Source organism: Blennius ocellaris (genome assembly GCF_963422515.1).
Source record: "Blennius ocellaris genome assembly, chromosome: 4".
Taxonomy (NCBI): domain Eukaryota; kingdom Metazoa; phylum Chordata; class Actinopteri; order Blenniiformes; family Blenniidae; genus Blennius; species Blennius ocellaris.
In genome coordinates, this window is record NC_137653.1 from 16,218,759 (window position 1) to 16,239,356 (window position 20,598).

Below are 20,598 nucleotides of genomic sequence, written 5' to 3' on the forward strand. Positions count from 1 at the left end.
TGCATTATGGCTGCAGTTATGCATATTTTTACTGACAACACGGTTGTCATTACATATCTTACTTCCTCTGAAATACTGTACATGCACACACCTTTACGCTTTACTGTTTAATTCTGCCATAATAGATAAGATGTGACTCGGCAGCGAGTATGCTTAACCTTTGCATGCATGTGGTTTGTTGGCAGTATGAACAAAGCTATTGTTGTTATGATTAATGGAACAAATATGAAATGAGACAACAGTTAAAAATGACGCATGTGCAGGTAAGACCAGTAGGGTTTTATGGGGAGCACCAACAGGAAACCCTTCTTGTCAATGCAAGTTGGAAATACCAACGTAAACTCTCAGACTGAATTAATAGCTGACGGGCTTAAGGTGCAACACTTGCATTCACTTCACTGATACTCTACCAGCACCAGAACAAGAGAGACATGTCAATCCGTGGACCAAAGACATCTCGGCTCATTACCTCAATTCTATATGGCTGCTAGGCATGAAAGTGGCAGCCCCTAATTTAACATGGAGGGATGGCAATTTGTCTGACACACTGAACAATCAGCTGTTGCAAAAACTAAAGGGCCTTTCAGTCTCACTGGGAGGTAGAGAGGAATCAACCACACTCTATAATGGCGTTGACGTCTAAAAGACAGGTATTTGTGATTCTCCGAAAGCCATCGAACCATAGGGGTGTAGGAGTACTGATCTCCTCTTTTCTGGGAAGAGTTTGACCTTCAACCACCATTTACAAATGCTAATTGTCTTTGAGGATTCATTACAGATGATAAAACACTTGTGATCTTTAAAGTGTCAAAATATTTATGCAATAAAGTCCATTCTGCACAAACATAATTTGTTTTGATGGAAAAGGGACTCTCCTATGTCATTTAAGGATGTGTGGTTCAATCATGGATTCTATTAAGAGGTATTGAAATGAGTTTAGTTGTTTTCAAACAGAGTTGTATTCTGTGCTATTAAAGGACACAGTAAGTCGTCCCCTGAGAAGCACAGAGAAATGACGATAATCATTTTAAATCCATGGATTGTTCTCATATTAATATGGTTTCACGCTGCTGCAAATAGCTCAATTTGTATGGGTTTCAGTATCCACGTGATTATCGCCATGAAACGATTTGCCAATTTTTCTAAAGAAGAATATAGTGAAATAATATATTTCATTGGATATATAATGGGAAGGTTGGGACACATGCACATGTTACTACACCACAAATGCCCTTTAAAATGTTTTTGCATTGCACTGCACATTAACTTTATTAGTACATTGTTTCCCGGTAAATGCATGCATTTGCTGCAAGTGTGAGGAATATAAATGGAAAGGCACATGCTGAAGTAATGGAAAACAGTGTGGCAGTGATGTCAAAGATGGAAATGTCAGTTGTGTTAGAAATGTGATTCAAGATATATCTGGCATTCAGGGACGCCACAGCCCGTCAGCCACGAGACACGTTGCGGGAACGCTGGAATTACTCACCTCATACACATTGAACTGACTCTGCCCTCGAGCGAGCTCTCGGTAGCTGGTCGTAAAATCCCCAATGAAGTCATGACTGTGAGATGAAATAAAGGAGGAGAAATACCAGCAGGTGTGAAAATTTAAACAACAGGGTGTAATTTTGGGAGAAGATGGAAAAAATGGGCCTATGGAGAAAGAGCGTGTGGAGGACTTTTCAATTAATCATGGATCACATACATTATTCTTTCATCAAATTGACAGATTAAAGATTCAATTTAACAGATGTCACTTCATATCCTTGAACTTACACTCACCTGCCATCTCGATCCCAGTCGTAAACCTCCACCTTGATTGTCCTGAAAGAAACACACCAGAACACTCAATAAGTTAACATTAATATAGACTCTCATGCTGATGAATACATATATTCAATGTCATTGAATCACTCCAGACTTTTCATCCAGCCTCAGCAGATGAAGTTTGCCTGGATGTCATGAATCACAAATTATCTTGATTTCAACAATGATAAAGAACATAATAATAAAGAGCGACTGGAAAACATTTGTTTCTAAGCATCCAATTTGAACTGCCAGTTGACTCCAAATGTTTTGCACTGCAAAAATGACAGACCTTCAGACTTTTTACATATTCATATTTATTGTATTGCAAAAGCGTTGTCATTAAATTACCTGTCTGTGTATTTTCAGAATTGGGTGCATATTGACAGAATAATGATAACTCTCCGACACAAAGCCTTTTCTGTAAGTCACGAGGCAAATGTCTCCAGAAACACATAAATGGCAGAGGAAACATTTTGAAACAGTGCCAAAGGAACCCCAAAATCAATTAAAACAGATGTCACTGTGTTCTAAATGTGGGTGAGTTTACTCCATGACAACAAAGCAGAGCAGCTGGTTGCATCTTGTGAGAGACAAAAACTTCTATAAAGTACTTTCTGCAAGAGAATTGTAACTTGCCAACTGCAGCACATGTTTACTTCTAACAAAGGAACAACAGATAAAAAGACACACTGATGACATTTTACATGAATGCAGTAGGAACAATGTCCCTGTAGAGAAGCAAAAAAAAAAAAAAACCAACAAAAAAAACCCCGATTTTTTTTGGCACCTTCATTCCATAGTCACATTGATCTCACTCTCATCTCTCCACTCGCTCCCAACTTCATCTTACATAAGTACTGACACCATCCTGATCCAATGAAAATAGAAGCAAGCTGTACATCATAGGATCCTTCCTGTCACCAGGGAACTGAAAGATGCCTGATATGAGCCCAACTTCCTCTCAGCCACCTGGCCCTTGTCTCTCCATGGTGACAGTTTGCTCGTTTGAGGTTATCTACAAGGCTGAGAGCGACATAAACTGTGCTTGTCAGAGAAACATGGTGCCTCCTCTCCAGCATAGGTAAAGGGAGAGGATAGAAAAGAAAAGAAGCCATTCTGTTTTCCAAAAATGACAACTTTGGTCGATTGTTGAGGGTTTTTTTTGTTTTGTTTTGTTTAAATGTTTATTTTCAGTTCAGTTCATTAAATTAACTATGATGGGAGCAAACGGAGGCTGGGTTTGTTTCAACCAAGTGGACTTTCACCGAGGCGATGACAGAAAACAGTCCTTTGCTCTGAACAGTCTGTACGCAAGAGCAAATTGATAGCTGTGCGTTGCAGTCTTAAAAAAAAAGACGCTGTCATTGTTCAGCATCAAAGACACTGGGAACTGTCATCATGCCATTTCAGTTCAGATCTCTATATTCTATATCATAGCTTTTTAAAAAGGCTCAGAAGCTGGGACCCCTGAGTGGTCCTTGAACCCTCAGAACAATATACACTCCAAACCTAATCTGTCAGAGATATCTGCCGTTACTATTCTAAGACACTTTTAATGACTATGACTCATCCTCATATTGAAGGCCTGTATAATTGAAGAAAAAGAGAGACCACTTTTGACACTGAACAATTCGTTGGCTTCAATTACACAGATGTGTCTGTCATCTTTTGTGAAGGCCAAAAATAGACATGTTGGTGTCACCCATATATTTGATTCCTCTGATGTGTTTAATGGCCCAGCAATAAAATATATATCTTGGCTGCCACCTACAGTAGGTGTCAAGGACGTATAGCTAGAAAGGTGTACATTGTCTTCGTACTGTATGACCACTTGGAGTGGCTTTCTACTTCCCCTGTTTCAGTTCACACACTGCCACACACCAACTTACTGAACTGGAACAAAGCATTTGCCACATTGAATTTCAGGTTTTTCTTTTGAAACATTTAAAATATGCTTTCCTTCTTTTTTCAGCTTTGTCTCATTGATTGTTCTCACCCTTGTGTATGTGCTTCTTCTCTTTTATTGTACACCCTGTAATTATTTGCAACCGTGCACACATTTTTATTCAGGAATCAGATACATGGTGTCATCAAAGACTCACCCCATCTTGCCACTTGAAGGGCAGTCCCCTGAATCACTGTCAGCCTGTCGCCAGGAAGTAAAGGTGAGCAAATTTTGTATTTTTTTTTTGTCTTTTTCCTATCGTTAAAAGACACCCTCAAAGTCTACCAAATGTTCTGATTTAAATATGATACAAGTATAGCCTCTGGCCATGATTTAGACCTGGGATTTTCATTTGTTGTTTTTGTGCAATAACAAGCGGCATGTTTTGTATGACCGGCAAGGTGCAGTGGTGCGTATATCTGAATATACAGCATATACCCGACTCAGAGCAAGAGTGGATTTACCATATGCTCACTGAAAACAGCCACCGATACGTATCAGTACACTTCTACAAAGTGTGGCTGCAGTTAATCATGTTTCAACCTTTTGTGTGAACTGTTGTTGTTTTTGACATGCATACTTTTGCCTTAAAAAGGCATCGCTTCTTTCCAGGCAGAATTAGAAACACTAAAGAAAATACTGAGTACAAGCTAAGGTTGCAAATTTAATTGTATTTGTGCTGCTATGACCATCAAGCTTCTTATGCAAATGCAAATGCAATGAAAACACAACAGGCAAAAGTCCCCGTTGTGAACTGCAAAGACATGGCGTGAATGAAGCTACTGGTCAATGTCATGCAATGGCTCTGCTGCCAGTGCCGAATTCACCCATTATGTCATGTTTTTGACATTATGTAGCATTCTGAAACAACTTAAGTTACTCGTGATTGTCCACAACTGTCTCATCTCCAAATATTTCATCAATTTAGTCTTAAGCCTCTGCAGCAAATCACATCAGTGCCGCATCAGTGCTCATAAAACACCATGTGGCTTCGACGTACACAGGTGGGCCATTCAGCCTTTATAGCTTATAAAGCAGCAGTCCTGACCAATACTTTATCATAATCATCTCTGGGTGAGACACGTTTTTAAATTTATTATGAAGTTTGACCCCTTTGAAGGATGGCCGCTCACGAGTAATTCAAAGTAGGTCTTTCTAGCCAGAAGCAACATCTGGCAATATACTGCGGTCACCTGCTGACAGAGGATCAGGAGCCCACTGGTCTGAGTCATCTGATTTGGAAGAGAATCATGTTATATCAAACATGTTTTGTATAATATCCTACTGCTGAAGAACATAGATTTCTGAGGTTAAAGTTAGCCGTTGCTGAATCAATGTCATCTGCAACTTGTTTAGAGCCAGGGAGGTTTTCATTGTAATTCGAATGGGAGAAAGGTTGAGTCTGAACTACAGCGTGTTCATTTGTGTGGAGAGATGTGAACTCACAAAAGGCCTGCCTCTTGTAATGGCACACCCTATGTCTTATCCTTTTAGCATGTGCAGTGATGAGGTGTTAAAAGGGCAGCTTCATCCATTAGCAGTGCCAAAGAGCCATCTCAAGAAGAGTGACTGACAACATCACTCCACAGAAATGCATTAGACAGGTGGATGCTGTTTTGCAAGGCTGTGCTTGTTCGCGGATACAGCACTCAATCTGACAATGTAACTGTGTGTTTACCTGAAAAGCGTGTGGTCTGAATAGACAGGACAGCCAGTCAGGCTAAATGAAGTTCATCTGTCAGTGAGTGCCAGTGAGATCTTTTTTTTTTTTTCTTTTAATCCTCCCACAGGAACTAATTGTTCCAGGATATAGCACAGTCACTAAGGGAGAGCAAGAGAAATAAATGTCAATCTTTTTTTCCCATCATCTGACTCTGGGGTTTGACAGAGACTGACTTTTATTGATTTAGGTCTGATGTGCAGCATCTCCCATATTGTGAATTCACTGTGAGAAAAGCCGTGGAAGTTCAAAATGACTTACAAGTTAAAAACCTATTAAAGTAAATGATACTTTGAATTGACAGGGAAAAAAACCCAGTGCCGCTCTGTTATTCAGGTGCTCACTTGTGGTTATTTATCCAGTTTGGGAGAAAGAAAAGGTGTGCAATCAGTAGAGTGAATCTATAATCTCGTTGAAGAGACATACTGTATCTTCCTCTCTTTGCTCGTTTAGAGTTGTCAGTTGGGAGAGAGGCAGCGTTCCCTGTCTTGAAATCTTAAGTGCCCTCTGTTGAACTCCAACTTTTTCTTTTGCCCTTTGGTGCAACTAATGAGAGGAACATGTCCAAACTCCTGCCCATATCTAATTAGACCAAAGTATATCAGCAGTAGGTCATCTACTGACATCCATCTGCAGGCTAGAACTCTCAGCTGTTAGGAGTGCCTCGATGCTTTCTCTATGTGCCAGACTTAGAGTGAGGGCAAGAAGAGTCTGTGCCAAAGCACAGAACAAGCAGCTGGAAGCACAGGCAGCGCCTCTTCACTCAGACACTACATCACTAATATAGAGACGGCTCATAGGAAAGTGATCTAGATCTCTAACTCTTTAGGTTCATGTTGATTCACATTATGGTAAAGATTTATTACAAACATAAGGGCACACTTTAGGGTTCTACAAGAGCCAATGTTCTCCAGAAAACAGTGTTTATTCAACCAGGGTGTAACTTGAAGAGAAACCAGAAGGGGGGTGTCAACTGAATGTAATGTGAATGTAACAAAAAAATTTTTTTTAATGGAAAATTAGCTGGGCTGAAAAACAATAAATGTAACTGATAAGGCAGCTGAACGATACATTACAAGCCTGTTCTCTGACCACACAAAGTGTCCTAGGATGCTTCTGCTTGTATTGGGTATTAAGCTTTGCACTGCATTGTATTATCTCTACATTACAATTAATTTAAAACAACCCTCTGAGGTTTCAATGCATTGATAGTCAAACTGGGGAACTGCATGAAATAATTTTCAATTGTTAATTATTCATCATCTTTTATTATACAGTACCAGTAACCTACTCTTAAATCCAAACAGATATGGATGGTATGTAAGACGGTAAAAGCAGGCATTGACTTGCTAAATTCCCCATTCATAAAAATGTGTGTGTGGATGTCTGGCTTTCTGTGCTGCTGTGATGGACTGACGACCTGTCCACGGTGTATCCTGCACTCGCCTGCGGTCAGCTGGGATCAGCTTTCGTCTATCACGAGCCTGAATTGGATGATGTGATATATAAAATAGATGGATGGCATAGAAGTGGAATTAATGAATGGCATTGCTTTACAATTTTTACAGACCAATATTTGCAATAGAACTTAGATAACATCACACATAGTTTTATGAAAAGTTTTTAGTACTTATTCAAATAAGACCTATGCACTTGGCTTGAGACTACAAGTTATAAATGATCGTAGTCTGAGGCTTCTGCCCTCACCACGTCTGCGGCAAGTGGATTTATGACAATCTGTTTGTTTTTTGCGCTCTGTTTGTCTGCTCCTTTTCTCTCCTTCTATCCCCTAACTCCAACCAAAACAGAAAGAAATCTCCCACCCCTGAGCTTGGGTCTGCAAAGGTTTCTTCCTGTTAAAATAGATTTTTTACCCCCCCTTTCGACAGCCGCCTATGCTTGCTCATGTGGAATTGTGGGGTTTTTCACTTTAAAAGTGCCTTGAAATGCCCGTGTTTCATTTGGTGCAATAGGAATAAAATGGAATTGAATTGAACATAAAGTAGCATGTTTTGCATAATGCTCATTACTGCTTATAAAAACAAAAAAACTAAATAAAAAACAAATGATGAAATGATTTGAAATTCTTCAGGAAGTCTGTTTTGCTTCTCAACCTGATGTGAGTGATTTTAGTGTTCAGGTCAATATATACATACAAATTCCTCATCATTGTATCCCAGTCTTTGCTTGGGCGTTCTCTCACCTTGTTCTCTGTGCTCAATACTTTTCTTATGTGATCTGTCAAATTGAGCACGGGAAATTCTGAAACCCAGGTTAATTTATTTATTTTTGGTCCCCCTTTCTCCTCCAAGGAATTATTCACTTATGTTTTTGAATGAAATAAGATATGTCTTCACCAAAACTAAATGTTCTCTTGTTTTTGACACCTTGAGTAAATACAACGGGGTTTTTTTGTGGGTTTTTTCAGTTTTTTTCGCTCTTGATGTGATGCTTTACTTGAGTTTTAAAATACATTATGTTTTGTGTGGTCTGATGAATAATGGCCCTTAATCATCTGATACAGTCTCAGCAGTAGGAGAAGCAACGACCAGAGGGAGGGAAGCTACATCCATGTCTACTCGTAAATTGCATAGCGATTAAGGTTTTTTTTGGCTCATTTCTGTGTATAGTGGAAATTTGAGTCAAAGTAGTGTTTATGTTTATGCTTTGCATCAGTATGTCAGGAAGAACAAACTCATTAAAAGTGCATTGGAACAAATTTTCTAAATAAATCATCATGGAATATTTTAAGAAGGTGGCTTATATTTATGTTAATATTTCCACTTTACTGAAAATAGCAAATCACCCTTAGAATTCTGGAGATGGGGGTTTAATCTTCAGTAAATAGTGGGAAGATTCTACTGTGCATCCCAGCCCTACTTTCCAAGATATGTAAGTGATGAATTTTGCATGAGTTTCCATTAAAGCCCTTACAAACTGCTGAGAAAAATACTCAGAGTTGGCAAAATATGTCAGAAATAGAAAGAAGGCATGGTTTCGAGCACAGCGATTCAGACTGGATGTGTTGAGAATGACTACTTCACCTCTGACAGGAGTTTGTGAAGGTTCAGTCTGAAAGTCTGGAGGGTGGACACATTTATTCAGCCTGTCATAGAAACACTTGAGCTAAAAGGACACAGTTGTGTGGTGGTCAAACGGTGTATTCAGTGAATGAGTTCAGGCCATCCAGCTGTAATCGCTGCTGTCAGAGTCAGACAGTTGTTTCAGTTAACAAACATCTAAAAGGATATCATACTTTCTTTTGGAGCACGACTTTTGATGTGTGTTGATATAAATCTGGTTTGAACAAAATTAGGTGTTTTTTTATTTCCTCCAGGCTATTTGTACCACATTAGCATTTCCAATCACTGAATGCTTTCCCTCATTTGATGGATGCAAACAGTAATTACACATCAATACATTTGACAGGCAAAAGAGCTCAGTTTGGGTAATAATTTACCATCATAAAGGATGAAAAACAGATTCATTAAGGGGGCGAAAGAAGTACATAATTAAAATGATGGACAGATATACCACCCCGCTGCACTCTGGTATAAATGAGGGCATGGAAAAGAATAGACTGATACACAAAGTTTATCTCTCACCCACACGTCAATATAAACCCTGTTTATGGTGCTGTGTTGGTGATATTTTAGGGTTGCAGAATCTCGAGCTGTTTCAGTGTGTGGGTTGTCATTTTTCATTATACTCTGTGTGTGGGCATGTGTGAATATGTGTGCATGTTTGCATGGCTCAAGACAATTTTAGGAAGAGGCTTTGATGCTGAGCTCAGTCTCTTGTGTATGATTGGCTCTGACAGGGTAGTGACCCCTTCTTGGACACAGATGATTGGCTGGCTGACAGTTTACCAACATTACTAGGTGACCTCAGCAGTGGCTCTGCCCCTGTGTGTGCGACTGTTTGGGATTTATTTGGGAGTCTCTGTAATTTTGACTGCACACAAACAGTTTTTGTTAGTTTTTTTCTTGGTTTGTGTGTGTGTGTGTGTTTATTTACATGTTTGAAATAAACTTCCAATCAAAACAAAACATGACAGTCAACCTTAAGTGAGTGAGTGAGTGAGTGAAACAGAGAGACAGAGAGAGAGAGAGAGAGAGAGAGAGAGAGAGAGAGAGAGAGAGAGAGAGAGAGAGAGAGAGAGAGAGAGAGAGGGGGGGGTACAGAGGAAGAATAACATCCTGTATTCCAAATGAACCATTTCCCCACATAAACGTAATCTGCCTGTCACTCCTTTTTCCTCCATCCTCACGGCTTTCTTCCCTGCGCGGTCTTTTAAATTAGAAATGCGTAGATAAGCTGCAAGAAAAGTAAATTCATAACTCCTCTGACACAACATGTCTGCATTAATTATGTGCCAAGAAGGAGCAGCAACCCATCATTATTCTAGATATTTGGTGAGAAATGTGAGCAAATGAGAATCTTTAGAAATATTAATAGAACATACAATTGTTATTATTATAATTCTAACAATAATAATAATAATTATTATTATTGTTATTGTTGTTGTCGTCGTTGTTGTTGTGGTGGTGGTGGTGGTGGTAATAGTAGTAGTAGTAGTAGTAGTGCAAAGCCTCAGAGATTGTCTTTGCCTTTCCAGCAGTAAAAAAATAAAACGAGGGCTGCTGTTTAGGGCTGAGCTATATTAACTGAGTCTAATTTGGGCCGTTACAAATATAAATCAAATGAAACAGCAACATGGTACATCGTTTTCATTTGGGACTTTTCCTGGGGTCCGTTTCACGAAGCAGGTTTAAGAAGCCATGGGCTTAACACCGAGCTCTGAATTGAGTTACACTGAGACAGAAAACGCGGAGTTTTCGGTTTCACGACGCCGGATTTTGATCAGTTTGATGAACTCGGAGTAGTTTCACCTGGAATCAAGCGCGTGCACCACGACTCTAAAAAGACCGCATCAATGGAGCCCCGATTCAACGAGTCACCATGACAACTGAGACGCGGAGGGCGGAGTTTTTGACGCCAGTGGAGCAGGAAGTATTGATCCGATCATATGGCGAATATGAACGTATTAAAAAAAAAAATGCAACAGCGCAGCGGCTGCTAAAGAGAGGGAGGCGGCGTGGAAGAAGATTGCTGCTCAAGTGAATGCGTAAGTTCAAACGTCTTTGTCATCGCAACATTATTGCAAGGGAATACTGCTTGATGGTAGCTTATTAATTTATTTCGTTTGGGTGCAATTCCGCGGGGGAGAAGCGCTCTTGGCAGCAGCTGAAAGTGAAATATAAAAACATTGTCCAATCGGGTAAGACAGCTGCCAATTTAATTGTTAATCAATACATTTCTTAACGTAATTTCGATCATGTGTGACATTATACAGTAAATATCAAGTGGCCATTTGACTGTGCAGGTGTTTTATTCCCAACATAATGCTGTTTTCAAACACATAAATGTCTTCTCACCCATATCATGTGCTGTCAAATAATTAAGGCTAAACTAAGACAGACTTTACTCAGCCAACAGAAAGAAGGCAGATGCCTGTAAAACGGGTGGTGGCCCAGCACCTCCACCTTTAATAGAGGCAGAGGAGCCCTAAGCCAGAATGTTGGGAGGCCAGTGGCTGAGGGAATCCCTGGAGGAGCTCCTCTTCAGAGCTCACCCCTCAAGATACCACTTCCTTCCTAATATATAATATGCCGAGGCCTATATATCTCTTTAAGCCTCCTTTTGTTCATCTTTATTTCCCCATCATGTCTTTTTTTGTTGTCACCCAACAGATTGTGATGGTGCTCTCTGCCTGCTGGACCCCCTCATGCCACAACAGACCTTGTAAGTAGGCAACACTCCAAAGATCTTGCAAAATGGTAGTTTAAATATAATGAAACATATTCATCTAGGATGAAGAGTACGAGGAAACCCTGTCTGCTGCCTTTACAGAGGAGGACCCACAAAGGCCTATAGAGGTATGATAGTTCTCATCCTGTTTACATTTCTGAAACATTGTGGTGGAATAAAGAGTGATATTTTGTCTACACTGAAGTATTGACACATTATTTTTAACAGGGCATGGCTGGGCAGCAGCAGGAGGGTACCTCAACATCCACTGCAAGGACTGACAGTGAGACAGATGTTCAGTAAACACCAGAGGTTCATTCTGTGGAATTCATGTCCAACTGTAATATTTGAATGTCCTCCTTATGTCCTCCCAGTTATCTGTAAAACAGATCTATAGACTCCACCTGCTCCAGAAGATGGAAAACACTGCTAAGGAAATGCAGATGTGTAAATTGAACTACTGGAGCACAAGTTAAGGGTGGGTGTACAGTCCCAGGTGAATTATGCTATCTACTAACTACATTAACTAAACTAGCTCTTGTATTTGTAGGAATTAAAAAAGACAAAATTAATTGTGCATCATGTCTTTATTTGGTGGTGGTGGTCAGACCCCGAAGTGATGATGGCATATGGTGTCTCTGACAGCTCTGCCATTTGCGAGGAAACTCAGCGCAACACACAATATCTGCTATGACGTCAGGGCAAGGCTCCGGCTGGTGATGTTGCTAATGTACAGAGCGATTAAACTGTGGATGTGCATAATGGTCTCTGCAGTAAAACGGTACCGCTCAAAAAGGAAGGTGTCTGCAAATGCCAGTACATCTATGCGCGGTCTGATGATGCGAATATTAAATTCTCGGCGAAGTAATGCTGCGCCTTCATCAATCGGATCATTATCAAAAGCACATTCCATATTGAGGGAATAAAGTTGACGTGTAATTTGCCTCGGGAATAAGGCACTGCAGAACTGTTTCGCCAAAACTCCCCCGCTGAATGAGGAAATGAAATCCCGTGTCCGTCGGAAAGGGGGCGGAGCCAGAGCAAAACTCCGTGTTCACTGACAAAAACCTGCTCGCGACCAGGTTAGTTCTAGAGCGTCTGTTGCCCCGGTAACTGACCGGGAGTTGACGTTACACCGCTTCGTGAAACAGGCTTGAGTTACCCCGCTTCCTCCGGTTTGAGTTACCTCCCTTTGTGAAACGGAAAATCCCGCATTTCCCTCAACTCGGTGTTCAATAACCTGGGGTAATCCTTAAACCTGCTTCGTGAAACGGACCCCTGCTCTGCATCTGTCTGAATCTGATATTTCTCTGCATGTTTTTTGTGTTAATGAGAAATCACAGTGCAATTCTTAAATACAATGACTTATTCACCACAAACTAAGCTCTAACTTTAACTTCAGTAAAAATGTACAAAAACTTGACATTCTGGGACAATCTTATTGTCTGTAATTCAGTCACTTAATTTCTGTGATTGTTAGATTTTATTGCCAACACAGAGAATTTGGACACACTAAAGTTTTAACCAGCATTTTATACAACAAATATTTTCTGTAGCTCAAATGCTTTCTCTGAATGGAAAGGTGCAGAAAGCTAAAACACCAATAGAACAAACTACAGTGGAGATTCTATGTGTGTCCCATATTGTCCTATTCTCACCAGATTCAATACACAGGGATGTCCTGAGCTCACAGCTGCTTTGACATACAGTAATGCATCAACAGGAAGAATGGGAACCGTAACATTGTGCCGCGTTGAAGTGTTATTGATTTCTGAAGGTTAAACGCTTCTACACTCCAGGTATCGATAGCCGTCATCAGTATACACCCTGCCAGTCAAAGAGACACCAATAGGGGCAGAAGAATGTCGATACATTGAACCACCAGAGATCTGTGACTGCAGATGCCATTGAGGTCAATCACATTGACAATTCACAGCATTTCCATTGTGGTTCAACTGTGATCCTGTCGAAATAGAGGGATAAACAAAGCCAAGAGCAGCAGAGAAAGAATAAACAGCAGCTAGTGGGGATCAAGGAGTTAGAGGAGGCTGCAAAGTACCTGTCATAGTCTCCATTGCAGAGAGCTCGCACAGGGATAGTGAAAGGCTGCCACACTGGATTTAACGTGTTCTTCACCACCTCTGTTTTGTGGCAGATAGTAAACCTGGAGGAGGAGAAGGAGGTATGTTAGGAAATGACATGTTGAAGAAGAGGCAGAGAAAGAAAACTGATTATTTTATAATGTGCACAACCGAGAAAGAGAGCACGAGAGAAGGAGATAAAAATGCAAATGAAGGGAGGAGCAAGCATCCAAACTGATGAAGGCAGCACTAAAGGCAAATACAACATTCGCATCCAGCAGCGACAGGAAAGATGCTTTAAAAAGGGCTGTATTCACTGCTTGGCATGTCTCACAGCTTTACTCCATTTTAGATCACAGAGAATAATTTAAAATTTCAGTTTGGCTTTCAGAACCTTTCCCTTGACCACAAGTGTGACTATGATAGGCAAATTGTTTCCCTGATATCTTGAATGTCTCTCAGAGCAGACGGCACCCATTCTTTTGAAAAGAAACAACACATATCAGCATTTCATCCATTTTTTTCCCCCCAAAGCCTTAATTGTGCATCATTGAGTGCCTCCAGCCTTTTAAAACCCTGAGAGTCTTTTATCCAGACAGACTTTTAATTTGTATACCCATCTGGCACCGAAAACAGATACTTGTAGCATGTCTGTGGGGATCCATTTCCCTCTCTGCTATGTATGAAAACAAAACCACTTAGCAAAGCTGGAACAAAACTAACGAATCACTTGCTCCAGCATCTCTGGCCAGATAGAGCTGATGTTGCCACAACTGCAAAGCCCCTTTAAGAGGCTGAGCTGAGAAAGTGTGAGGCGATGGGAGATGAATCCCAACGTGGATCGCTTGTGTGTTTCCTATTGATTGAAAAGGCAGATGCAGGGTGTTGATGTTGATGTTTTTTTGTTTTTTTAATCTGCACAGTTGTTAATCTTTTGCATTAACTGCTTCTTTTCCATTTTTGCTCTCTTGCAGTCATTTATGTGAGACATAGTCGAGTGGGTTGTGGTGCTGCCGCCTTCGACATGCACGCCTCACTGCAATTTCTCTCACATTGTGGATACTTTTTTTCCCCTTTCAATGCTCTATTTCTGTCAAAGATAAATTACAAGAGAATTGCACAGACTGTTCAGGCTCTCAAGGACTCTGAAATTCTCTCCTATTAAGAAAAGGCATATTAATATCCGACAACGTTTTTCCAATACAAATTTTGAATGGCACAAAATGTAAATGCAGAAACCTTCGTTTTGAGCAGAGGTCTGCGAAGGGGTCCAAAACAACTCGTACAATGACGAGGCAAAATGTGAAAATTACGAAAAATAAAATTGACTGCAATTTTTCAACACAAGTAGGTTCTGTTCATAAGATGTCCTCTGTGGGTTGTACAGTTGCAGTGTAATTTACAAAGAGCTGAACGCAACAACATTCTTTTTTTGCCAGTGAAATTATATTAGAGATTGTTCACGCTATATTATGGAGGAAGATCACTGGCTGTTATATGTGCTTGTACAAAAACAGAGGGAATATGTTAAAAAAAAAAAATTGTAGAAGATCTAAGATCAAGCATGTTTGTATGTGGCCCCTGAAATGAAATAAGCGTGACATCCCTGGTTTGGAAAGAAGCCTCAGATTGTAGCTGGGAAGAGAAAATACAATTGCATGAAGCACTCACGTTCCATCCTCATTGCTTCTGTAGAAAACCATGAAAGGGTCTGACTTTCCAAAGAAGTCCTTCTTATCCAGCTTGTTGGCACAGAACTGCATAGTAGCGCTATCCTGCAGAATGCATGGGAATGTGGGGAGGAGAGAGGAAGAAAATGCATCTGAAGAATTTCACGGTCAAATTCACATTGGACTATTTCAGTCCCTTGAGGAGTTCCTGGGGTTTTTTTGTGATTGTTGCAGGCCAAAATATACGATTTCGTGGGAGCATTTCCAGAAAGGTGCGATATATGTTGCAATGATTTTTAGGTGTTTGTTGTGGCGAAATTCAATTCAATTCAATTTTATTTATATAGCGCCAAATACAACAAAGTCATTTCAAGACAGTTTTACAGAGAAAACCTATATATTCTAACTATTCCACATGAGAAAGCATAAGTGAATGTGGAAAGGAAAAGCTTTTTGTTGCAAACTTGCAGAACCAGGCTCAGAGGTGGACAAATTGAAAGTAAAAGTTTTGATGAATAATTTTGAGTTCTTCCTTTTTCCACAGAATTCAATATTATTTTGGAAAATGAGTACTTAACATACTGAATTAATAAAACACTTTGACTTAGGCCACGTTTACACTTACTCGGGTTTTTACAAAATATTGATTTTTCCCCCACTACGTTTACAAAAAAGATTATCTTCATTAACGGAGCTGCATATACACCTGGTTCAGAGCTACTATCAGCAAACTCCTTCAAGACATCAGGAAGTGGTAACAACAACTGGTCATTTGCATGAGATGATTACTTAAACCTGATGCTATGCAGAGAGCCGTTTGACTTTTATGAAGATGTGTTGATTCCACTACTTGTGAGTGAGTTCTACTTATAAATATATTCTGAATAGTTTTCAACCTGTAAAGTAACGTTCGCTCTGCTACCCACAGACACAGGGTCTTACATGCTAATCTTCGCTTTACTAACTTGTTCACTCGCAAGCCTACACATATCATATCAAAGACAACATCATCACACGTGTAATTTAACACCATGTGACAATTCCAGACGTTTTACAAAGGAAGTCACATTCACCTTAACTCATTCTAAAATAAGGCCCTTTAACAGAGACACACAGGAAGCAGACGCTAAAGACGAGCCTCCATGTTCTATTGTTCTTCCAACACAAGGTCGAGACGGAGGACAGTCTTCCTGCTCTCTGATAACCACCATTTGGAGTGTAGTTTATTGTGAACTGCCATCTTGTTTTGTAGTTCCCAGATCTCACACACACACTTCCTCCACCACTCCCTCTCTCTCTACACACAAGCACACACGCACTCACACCTACACGCACCAACCTGTATGTAGGTAGTTAGAATATGTGTTTTGTTTGTTTTCATTGTAAACATATATATTTTGTGCAATCATACTTGCTGTGTTATTAATGTGCTCAAAGGTGAATGAAATGTCAACCTCTTCTTTCTCAAGAACTCCAAAATCGTTCAAGCATTACTGTTAAATATGGAAATTGTAATTAATTTAACCATTGATTCAAATTCCAAATTAATTGTTCAGTATATCGCACTTATCTTATGAGACTGATATAACTGAATTGGCTATAATTTCCTGTTAAACAAGTGGTGCTCCCAAGGTATCTGATACAGATCAGATGAAATTTTCATAGAATAATTAATAACAATCTTTGATAATTATTAATCAATATCGAGAGTCAAACTGCTAAAACACTACATCGATTGTACGACTTGATCTTTATGAGTTAAGAAATCCCTACAGCAGTTTTTTTTTCCTCCTATTTTTTAAAGCTTTTTTTTCATTCGCGAGCGACACACCACGATGCTGCACGTTGCAATGTGTGTCGCTCACGGGGTCTCCTCTGCACCTGCAGTGCGGGAGCAGCCACTGTTGGGTGGAGCACAACGCTAAACACTTATGTGCACAAAACACAAAACAGTTTCTCTCCACTCTTGTGTAAGACATTTAGAAACAGTTTTTTCAGCTGTAATCTTGGTTGATAAATGCTCCGATGTGACTGAGGAATGTGGAAATGCAAAAAAACGGTTAGAATTTGCGTTAATAGTTGCGATCCCAACATCGCAAAATCCTGGAGGGTCTGGTTTCAAGTATTGAGTACTTCTCCCTTTCTACCTTAACAGCTTTCAGTACACATGGATGCAGCTGGTCTTATCAAATGTAGAAATGCTTCTTTTCATTTTATCTTTTTCAACACAGTATGAAAATATATTTGAAACTGTGTGTATGTGGATATCACCAGTCAATCCAAGTGCTTGTTTTGTGTTGCTTTTATTTTTTCCCATTGTTGTATTGTACTGAATACATCAGAACGACTAAATACTAGACTTGGCTTGGACACTTGGCATTCCCTCCGCCTGCTTCATGAAGCAGTCACCTGGAGCTTTTCCACTACTCATGAAGGAGTTGCCACACATTTTTTGGCGGTTTTCATTTTTTTTTTCTGCAGACCAATACTGAACAAATTCATTTCAATTGGATTTAGACTCAATATTTGTGGAGACTAGACCATCTGATGCAGCACTCTTTCTCTCAGTCAGATAGTCTTTGGAAGGACTGCAGTTCTATCGAGGAGGGGTCATTGCCCTGAGAGAAAAACAAATAACGATCCCACTAACCTCGGCCCAAACTTAATGTTTGTCACTGCAGAGTGTTTCCGAGGTCATCCGGGTTAAATGCGATGACTTGAATCACCAATAACGAAGTATCAACAGATAAGACCCCCACACCATTACACCCATATGTCCGCTGAGCAGAAGGCCACATATAGAAGCACTAAAACTGCTACTGGGAATCACTGGTGTGGCCTCTAATCTTAACTCTCTTTAATTTGGTGGTTTCAGAGGATGGGAGCTGTATTGAAGTCACCCTTTATAACAGAGGAACCAGCGGTTTTCTTCCCCCTGGGCAGTCCTTGTGAAAGCCGGTTTCATCATAGCTTTTCATGGTTTTGCAACTGTACTTTACAAAACCTTTAAATTTTCTGGACCGACTGACCTTTCACATGGCACTTTTCTATTGACTGAGTTGAGTATTTTTTGCTTTAAAGTTGCTAATCGGGGTGTTTTGGATATGTTGGACTAAAACTTCTAATATAGGTATAAACAGATTCATTAAACTTGTAAGACAAAGAAAGAACTTAAATGAATAGGATGTAAACACTTGACTGGTGTGTGTCTTGGTACATAGTTCAATAGACAAACATGAAAATAATAAGGGTGTATTACAAAAAAAACAAAACAAGTTGAGATATCTGCTGCTGTGTAGATCCACTAAATGCAGCTGCAGGAGGTAAACGTAGCCCAAGCTGTGGTAGTTGCTATGCATCCACAAAATAAAACAAACAGACTGAAACTCCTTTTATATCTGTCTTCACCAGAAAATGAACAACAAAAGTCAGGATTGATGTGACGGTTTGATGGTTGTTATAAGGGGGAAAACTCATCTTGTAAAACCTAGATTATTAGCTCAGAATTGCTTTCATCGATCATCAAATTCAAGAGACCAATATTTGATAAAGAGGTTTCACGAAATCATCATGTAAAATACTTGCTTGGTGATTCAGATAGGCACAAGTTAAATCATTTGTTACATAAAAAGTTGTAACATTTGTGTGAAAATGACCAAACTATTGCTTTCTATGTTACTTCACACATATCCTGCACCAGTTTGCCAAACATAAAGGGAACCAACTCCAGTTGAATACGGGCAAAGGCAAGATAGGTTGGCAGTCCATCACAGTAACAGACATTCACATATACAGACAATTCAGTTAGTAATTCGCCTTCACCTCAGGTTTTTGGACTATGGGAAGAAACCAGAGAAAACCCACATATGGACAGAGGGAGTATGCAAACATGATACAAAAAGGCTCATAAGCAAGACAGATTTTAACGAGTAATATTCTCCATATAACGTGCGGCTGCTAACCATTTCTCTACTGAGTGACCCTCCATGTTATTCCATTCTATTCTATAGAACTTGGATATGGACATTGTTCAGACTTGTGACGACACAAGAAAGAGCTGCTTTGTATAAACTGGCAGTGTTTGTGATTTAGAAGATGTGAAGCAGAAAAAGCAACAGCATTTGGTTGGAAATCCTTTTTGATTACTAATTACTGTCAAGTATTGACAAGCTATGAACTGTTAGATTTCTTCCTTTCTCCATGGTATAGGTTTCAATGCTAAATTCAGGGAAGCATTTTTTTTGTCGAATCTGATATTTTTGTAAAACTGCTTTTAATAATAAAACATTGGAACATCTCAACCCAACATAATGGCAGATTTGGGTACCGGTAGTTTGATGCATATTTTCTAAATATTTCCTCAAGGCTACAACCAAAATGCTCTCTATACTGTAAGTCAAAGCCATGTCTCAATATTAATAGAGATATTTCTTACAACTTTGCTTTCATTTAGATACAACAGTTCTTAAGGAAACCTTTAAAGGAAGTTTTCAGAATCACATCGAGCATTGGTTTTGTTTAAACCGCTAACCTGAAATCCCAATATAAACATACAGGTAATGAAAGAAAACAGTGTACGCTTCTTCAGATGATATTTGTAAAAACTAAAACTAAATATAATAAAACTACACTTGAAGGGTTGAGAGAATATCATTTCATTCATTTATTCTTTCATTTAGAAAATGTTTTGATACTGTAAGGATAGGAGACATCCTTCATCCTGTCTATTATTGAACACTAAATGCTGGAATGACTAAAATTGCATTTTCATTCACAGGCCACTGCTCCTCCGGGTGACGCGTTGACAGCACATCAGTGCACTGCAGCACTGCAGTCTTCTTAATTGAACATCAGGAATATATAAATTCTTATGACCCTGAAAGAGATAGTAGTATTGTTTGTCACCATTTTGCAGTGATTTACTAAGAATAACACCAGGAGTGAAATCACGTGCAAACAGGAGTATTGAAATTAAGTTTTTACATGCTTCTGACTCTGTTTCCCAGGGAATGAGCCACTGGAAATGGTATCACTCCTCTGTTTGTTTGCTTCTGTTCAGCCTGGAGTGATTGAATGGAGTGTTTCAGCAAATAAATTTGAATTCGGCAAAGATCTCATAAAGTGTACAAACAAAAGTCATGGTAAGACAGCTGAGGAATCACACCGAAAGCACCATTTCCATGAGTTGGTTTGCACTTCATTTACATATGTGCTGGAAAACAATACAATTTTAGCTCATAACTGAATTAAAGATCAAAATTACATCATTATGGGCAGCATGGTGGCGCCGTGGTTAAAGCTCTCGCCTCACAGCAAGAAGGTCGTGGGTTTAAATCTGACCCGGGGCCTTTCTGTATGGCATTTGCATGTTCTCCCTATGTGTGTGTGTGTGTGTGTGTGTGTGTGTGTGTGTGTGTGTGTGTGTGTGTGTGTGTGTGTGTGTGTGTGTGTGTGTGTGTGTGTGTGTGTGTGTGCTTCCTCCCACAGTCCAAAAACATCCATGTGAGATCAATTGGTGATGCTAAATTTCCCCGAGGTGTGAATGTGAGTGTGTGTGGT

General features: G+C 39.7%; 1 protein-coding gene across 2 annotated transcripts in view; it reads right to left on the reverse strand.

The window, feature by feature from the left end:
* The window catches only part of cpne5b (copine Vb), a gene marked incomplete at both ends in the record, with an annotated part of 120,656 nt that overhangs the window by 16,936 nt on the left and 83,122 nt on the right, over nt 1-20,598 (reverse strand). For both annotated transcript variants that reach the window (XM_080495739.1, XM_080495738.1), the window contains 4 exons: nt 1,490-1,565; nt 1,786-1,827; nt 13,348-13,452; nt 15,041-15,144. In XM_080495739.1, coding sequence (XP_080351865.1) covers nt 1,490-1,565; nt 1,786-1,827; nt 13,348-13,452; nt 15,041-15,144 — 327 coding nt within the window. The remainder of the gene's footprint in view (nt 1-1,489; nt 1,566-1,785; nt 1,828-13,347; nt 13,453-15,040; nt 15,145-20,598) is intronic.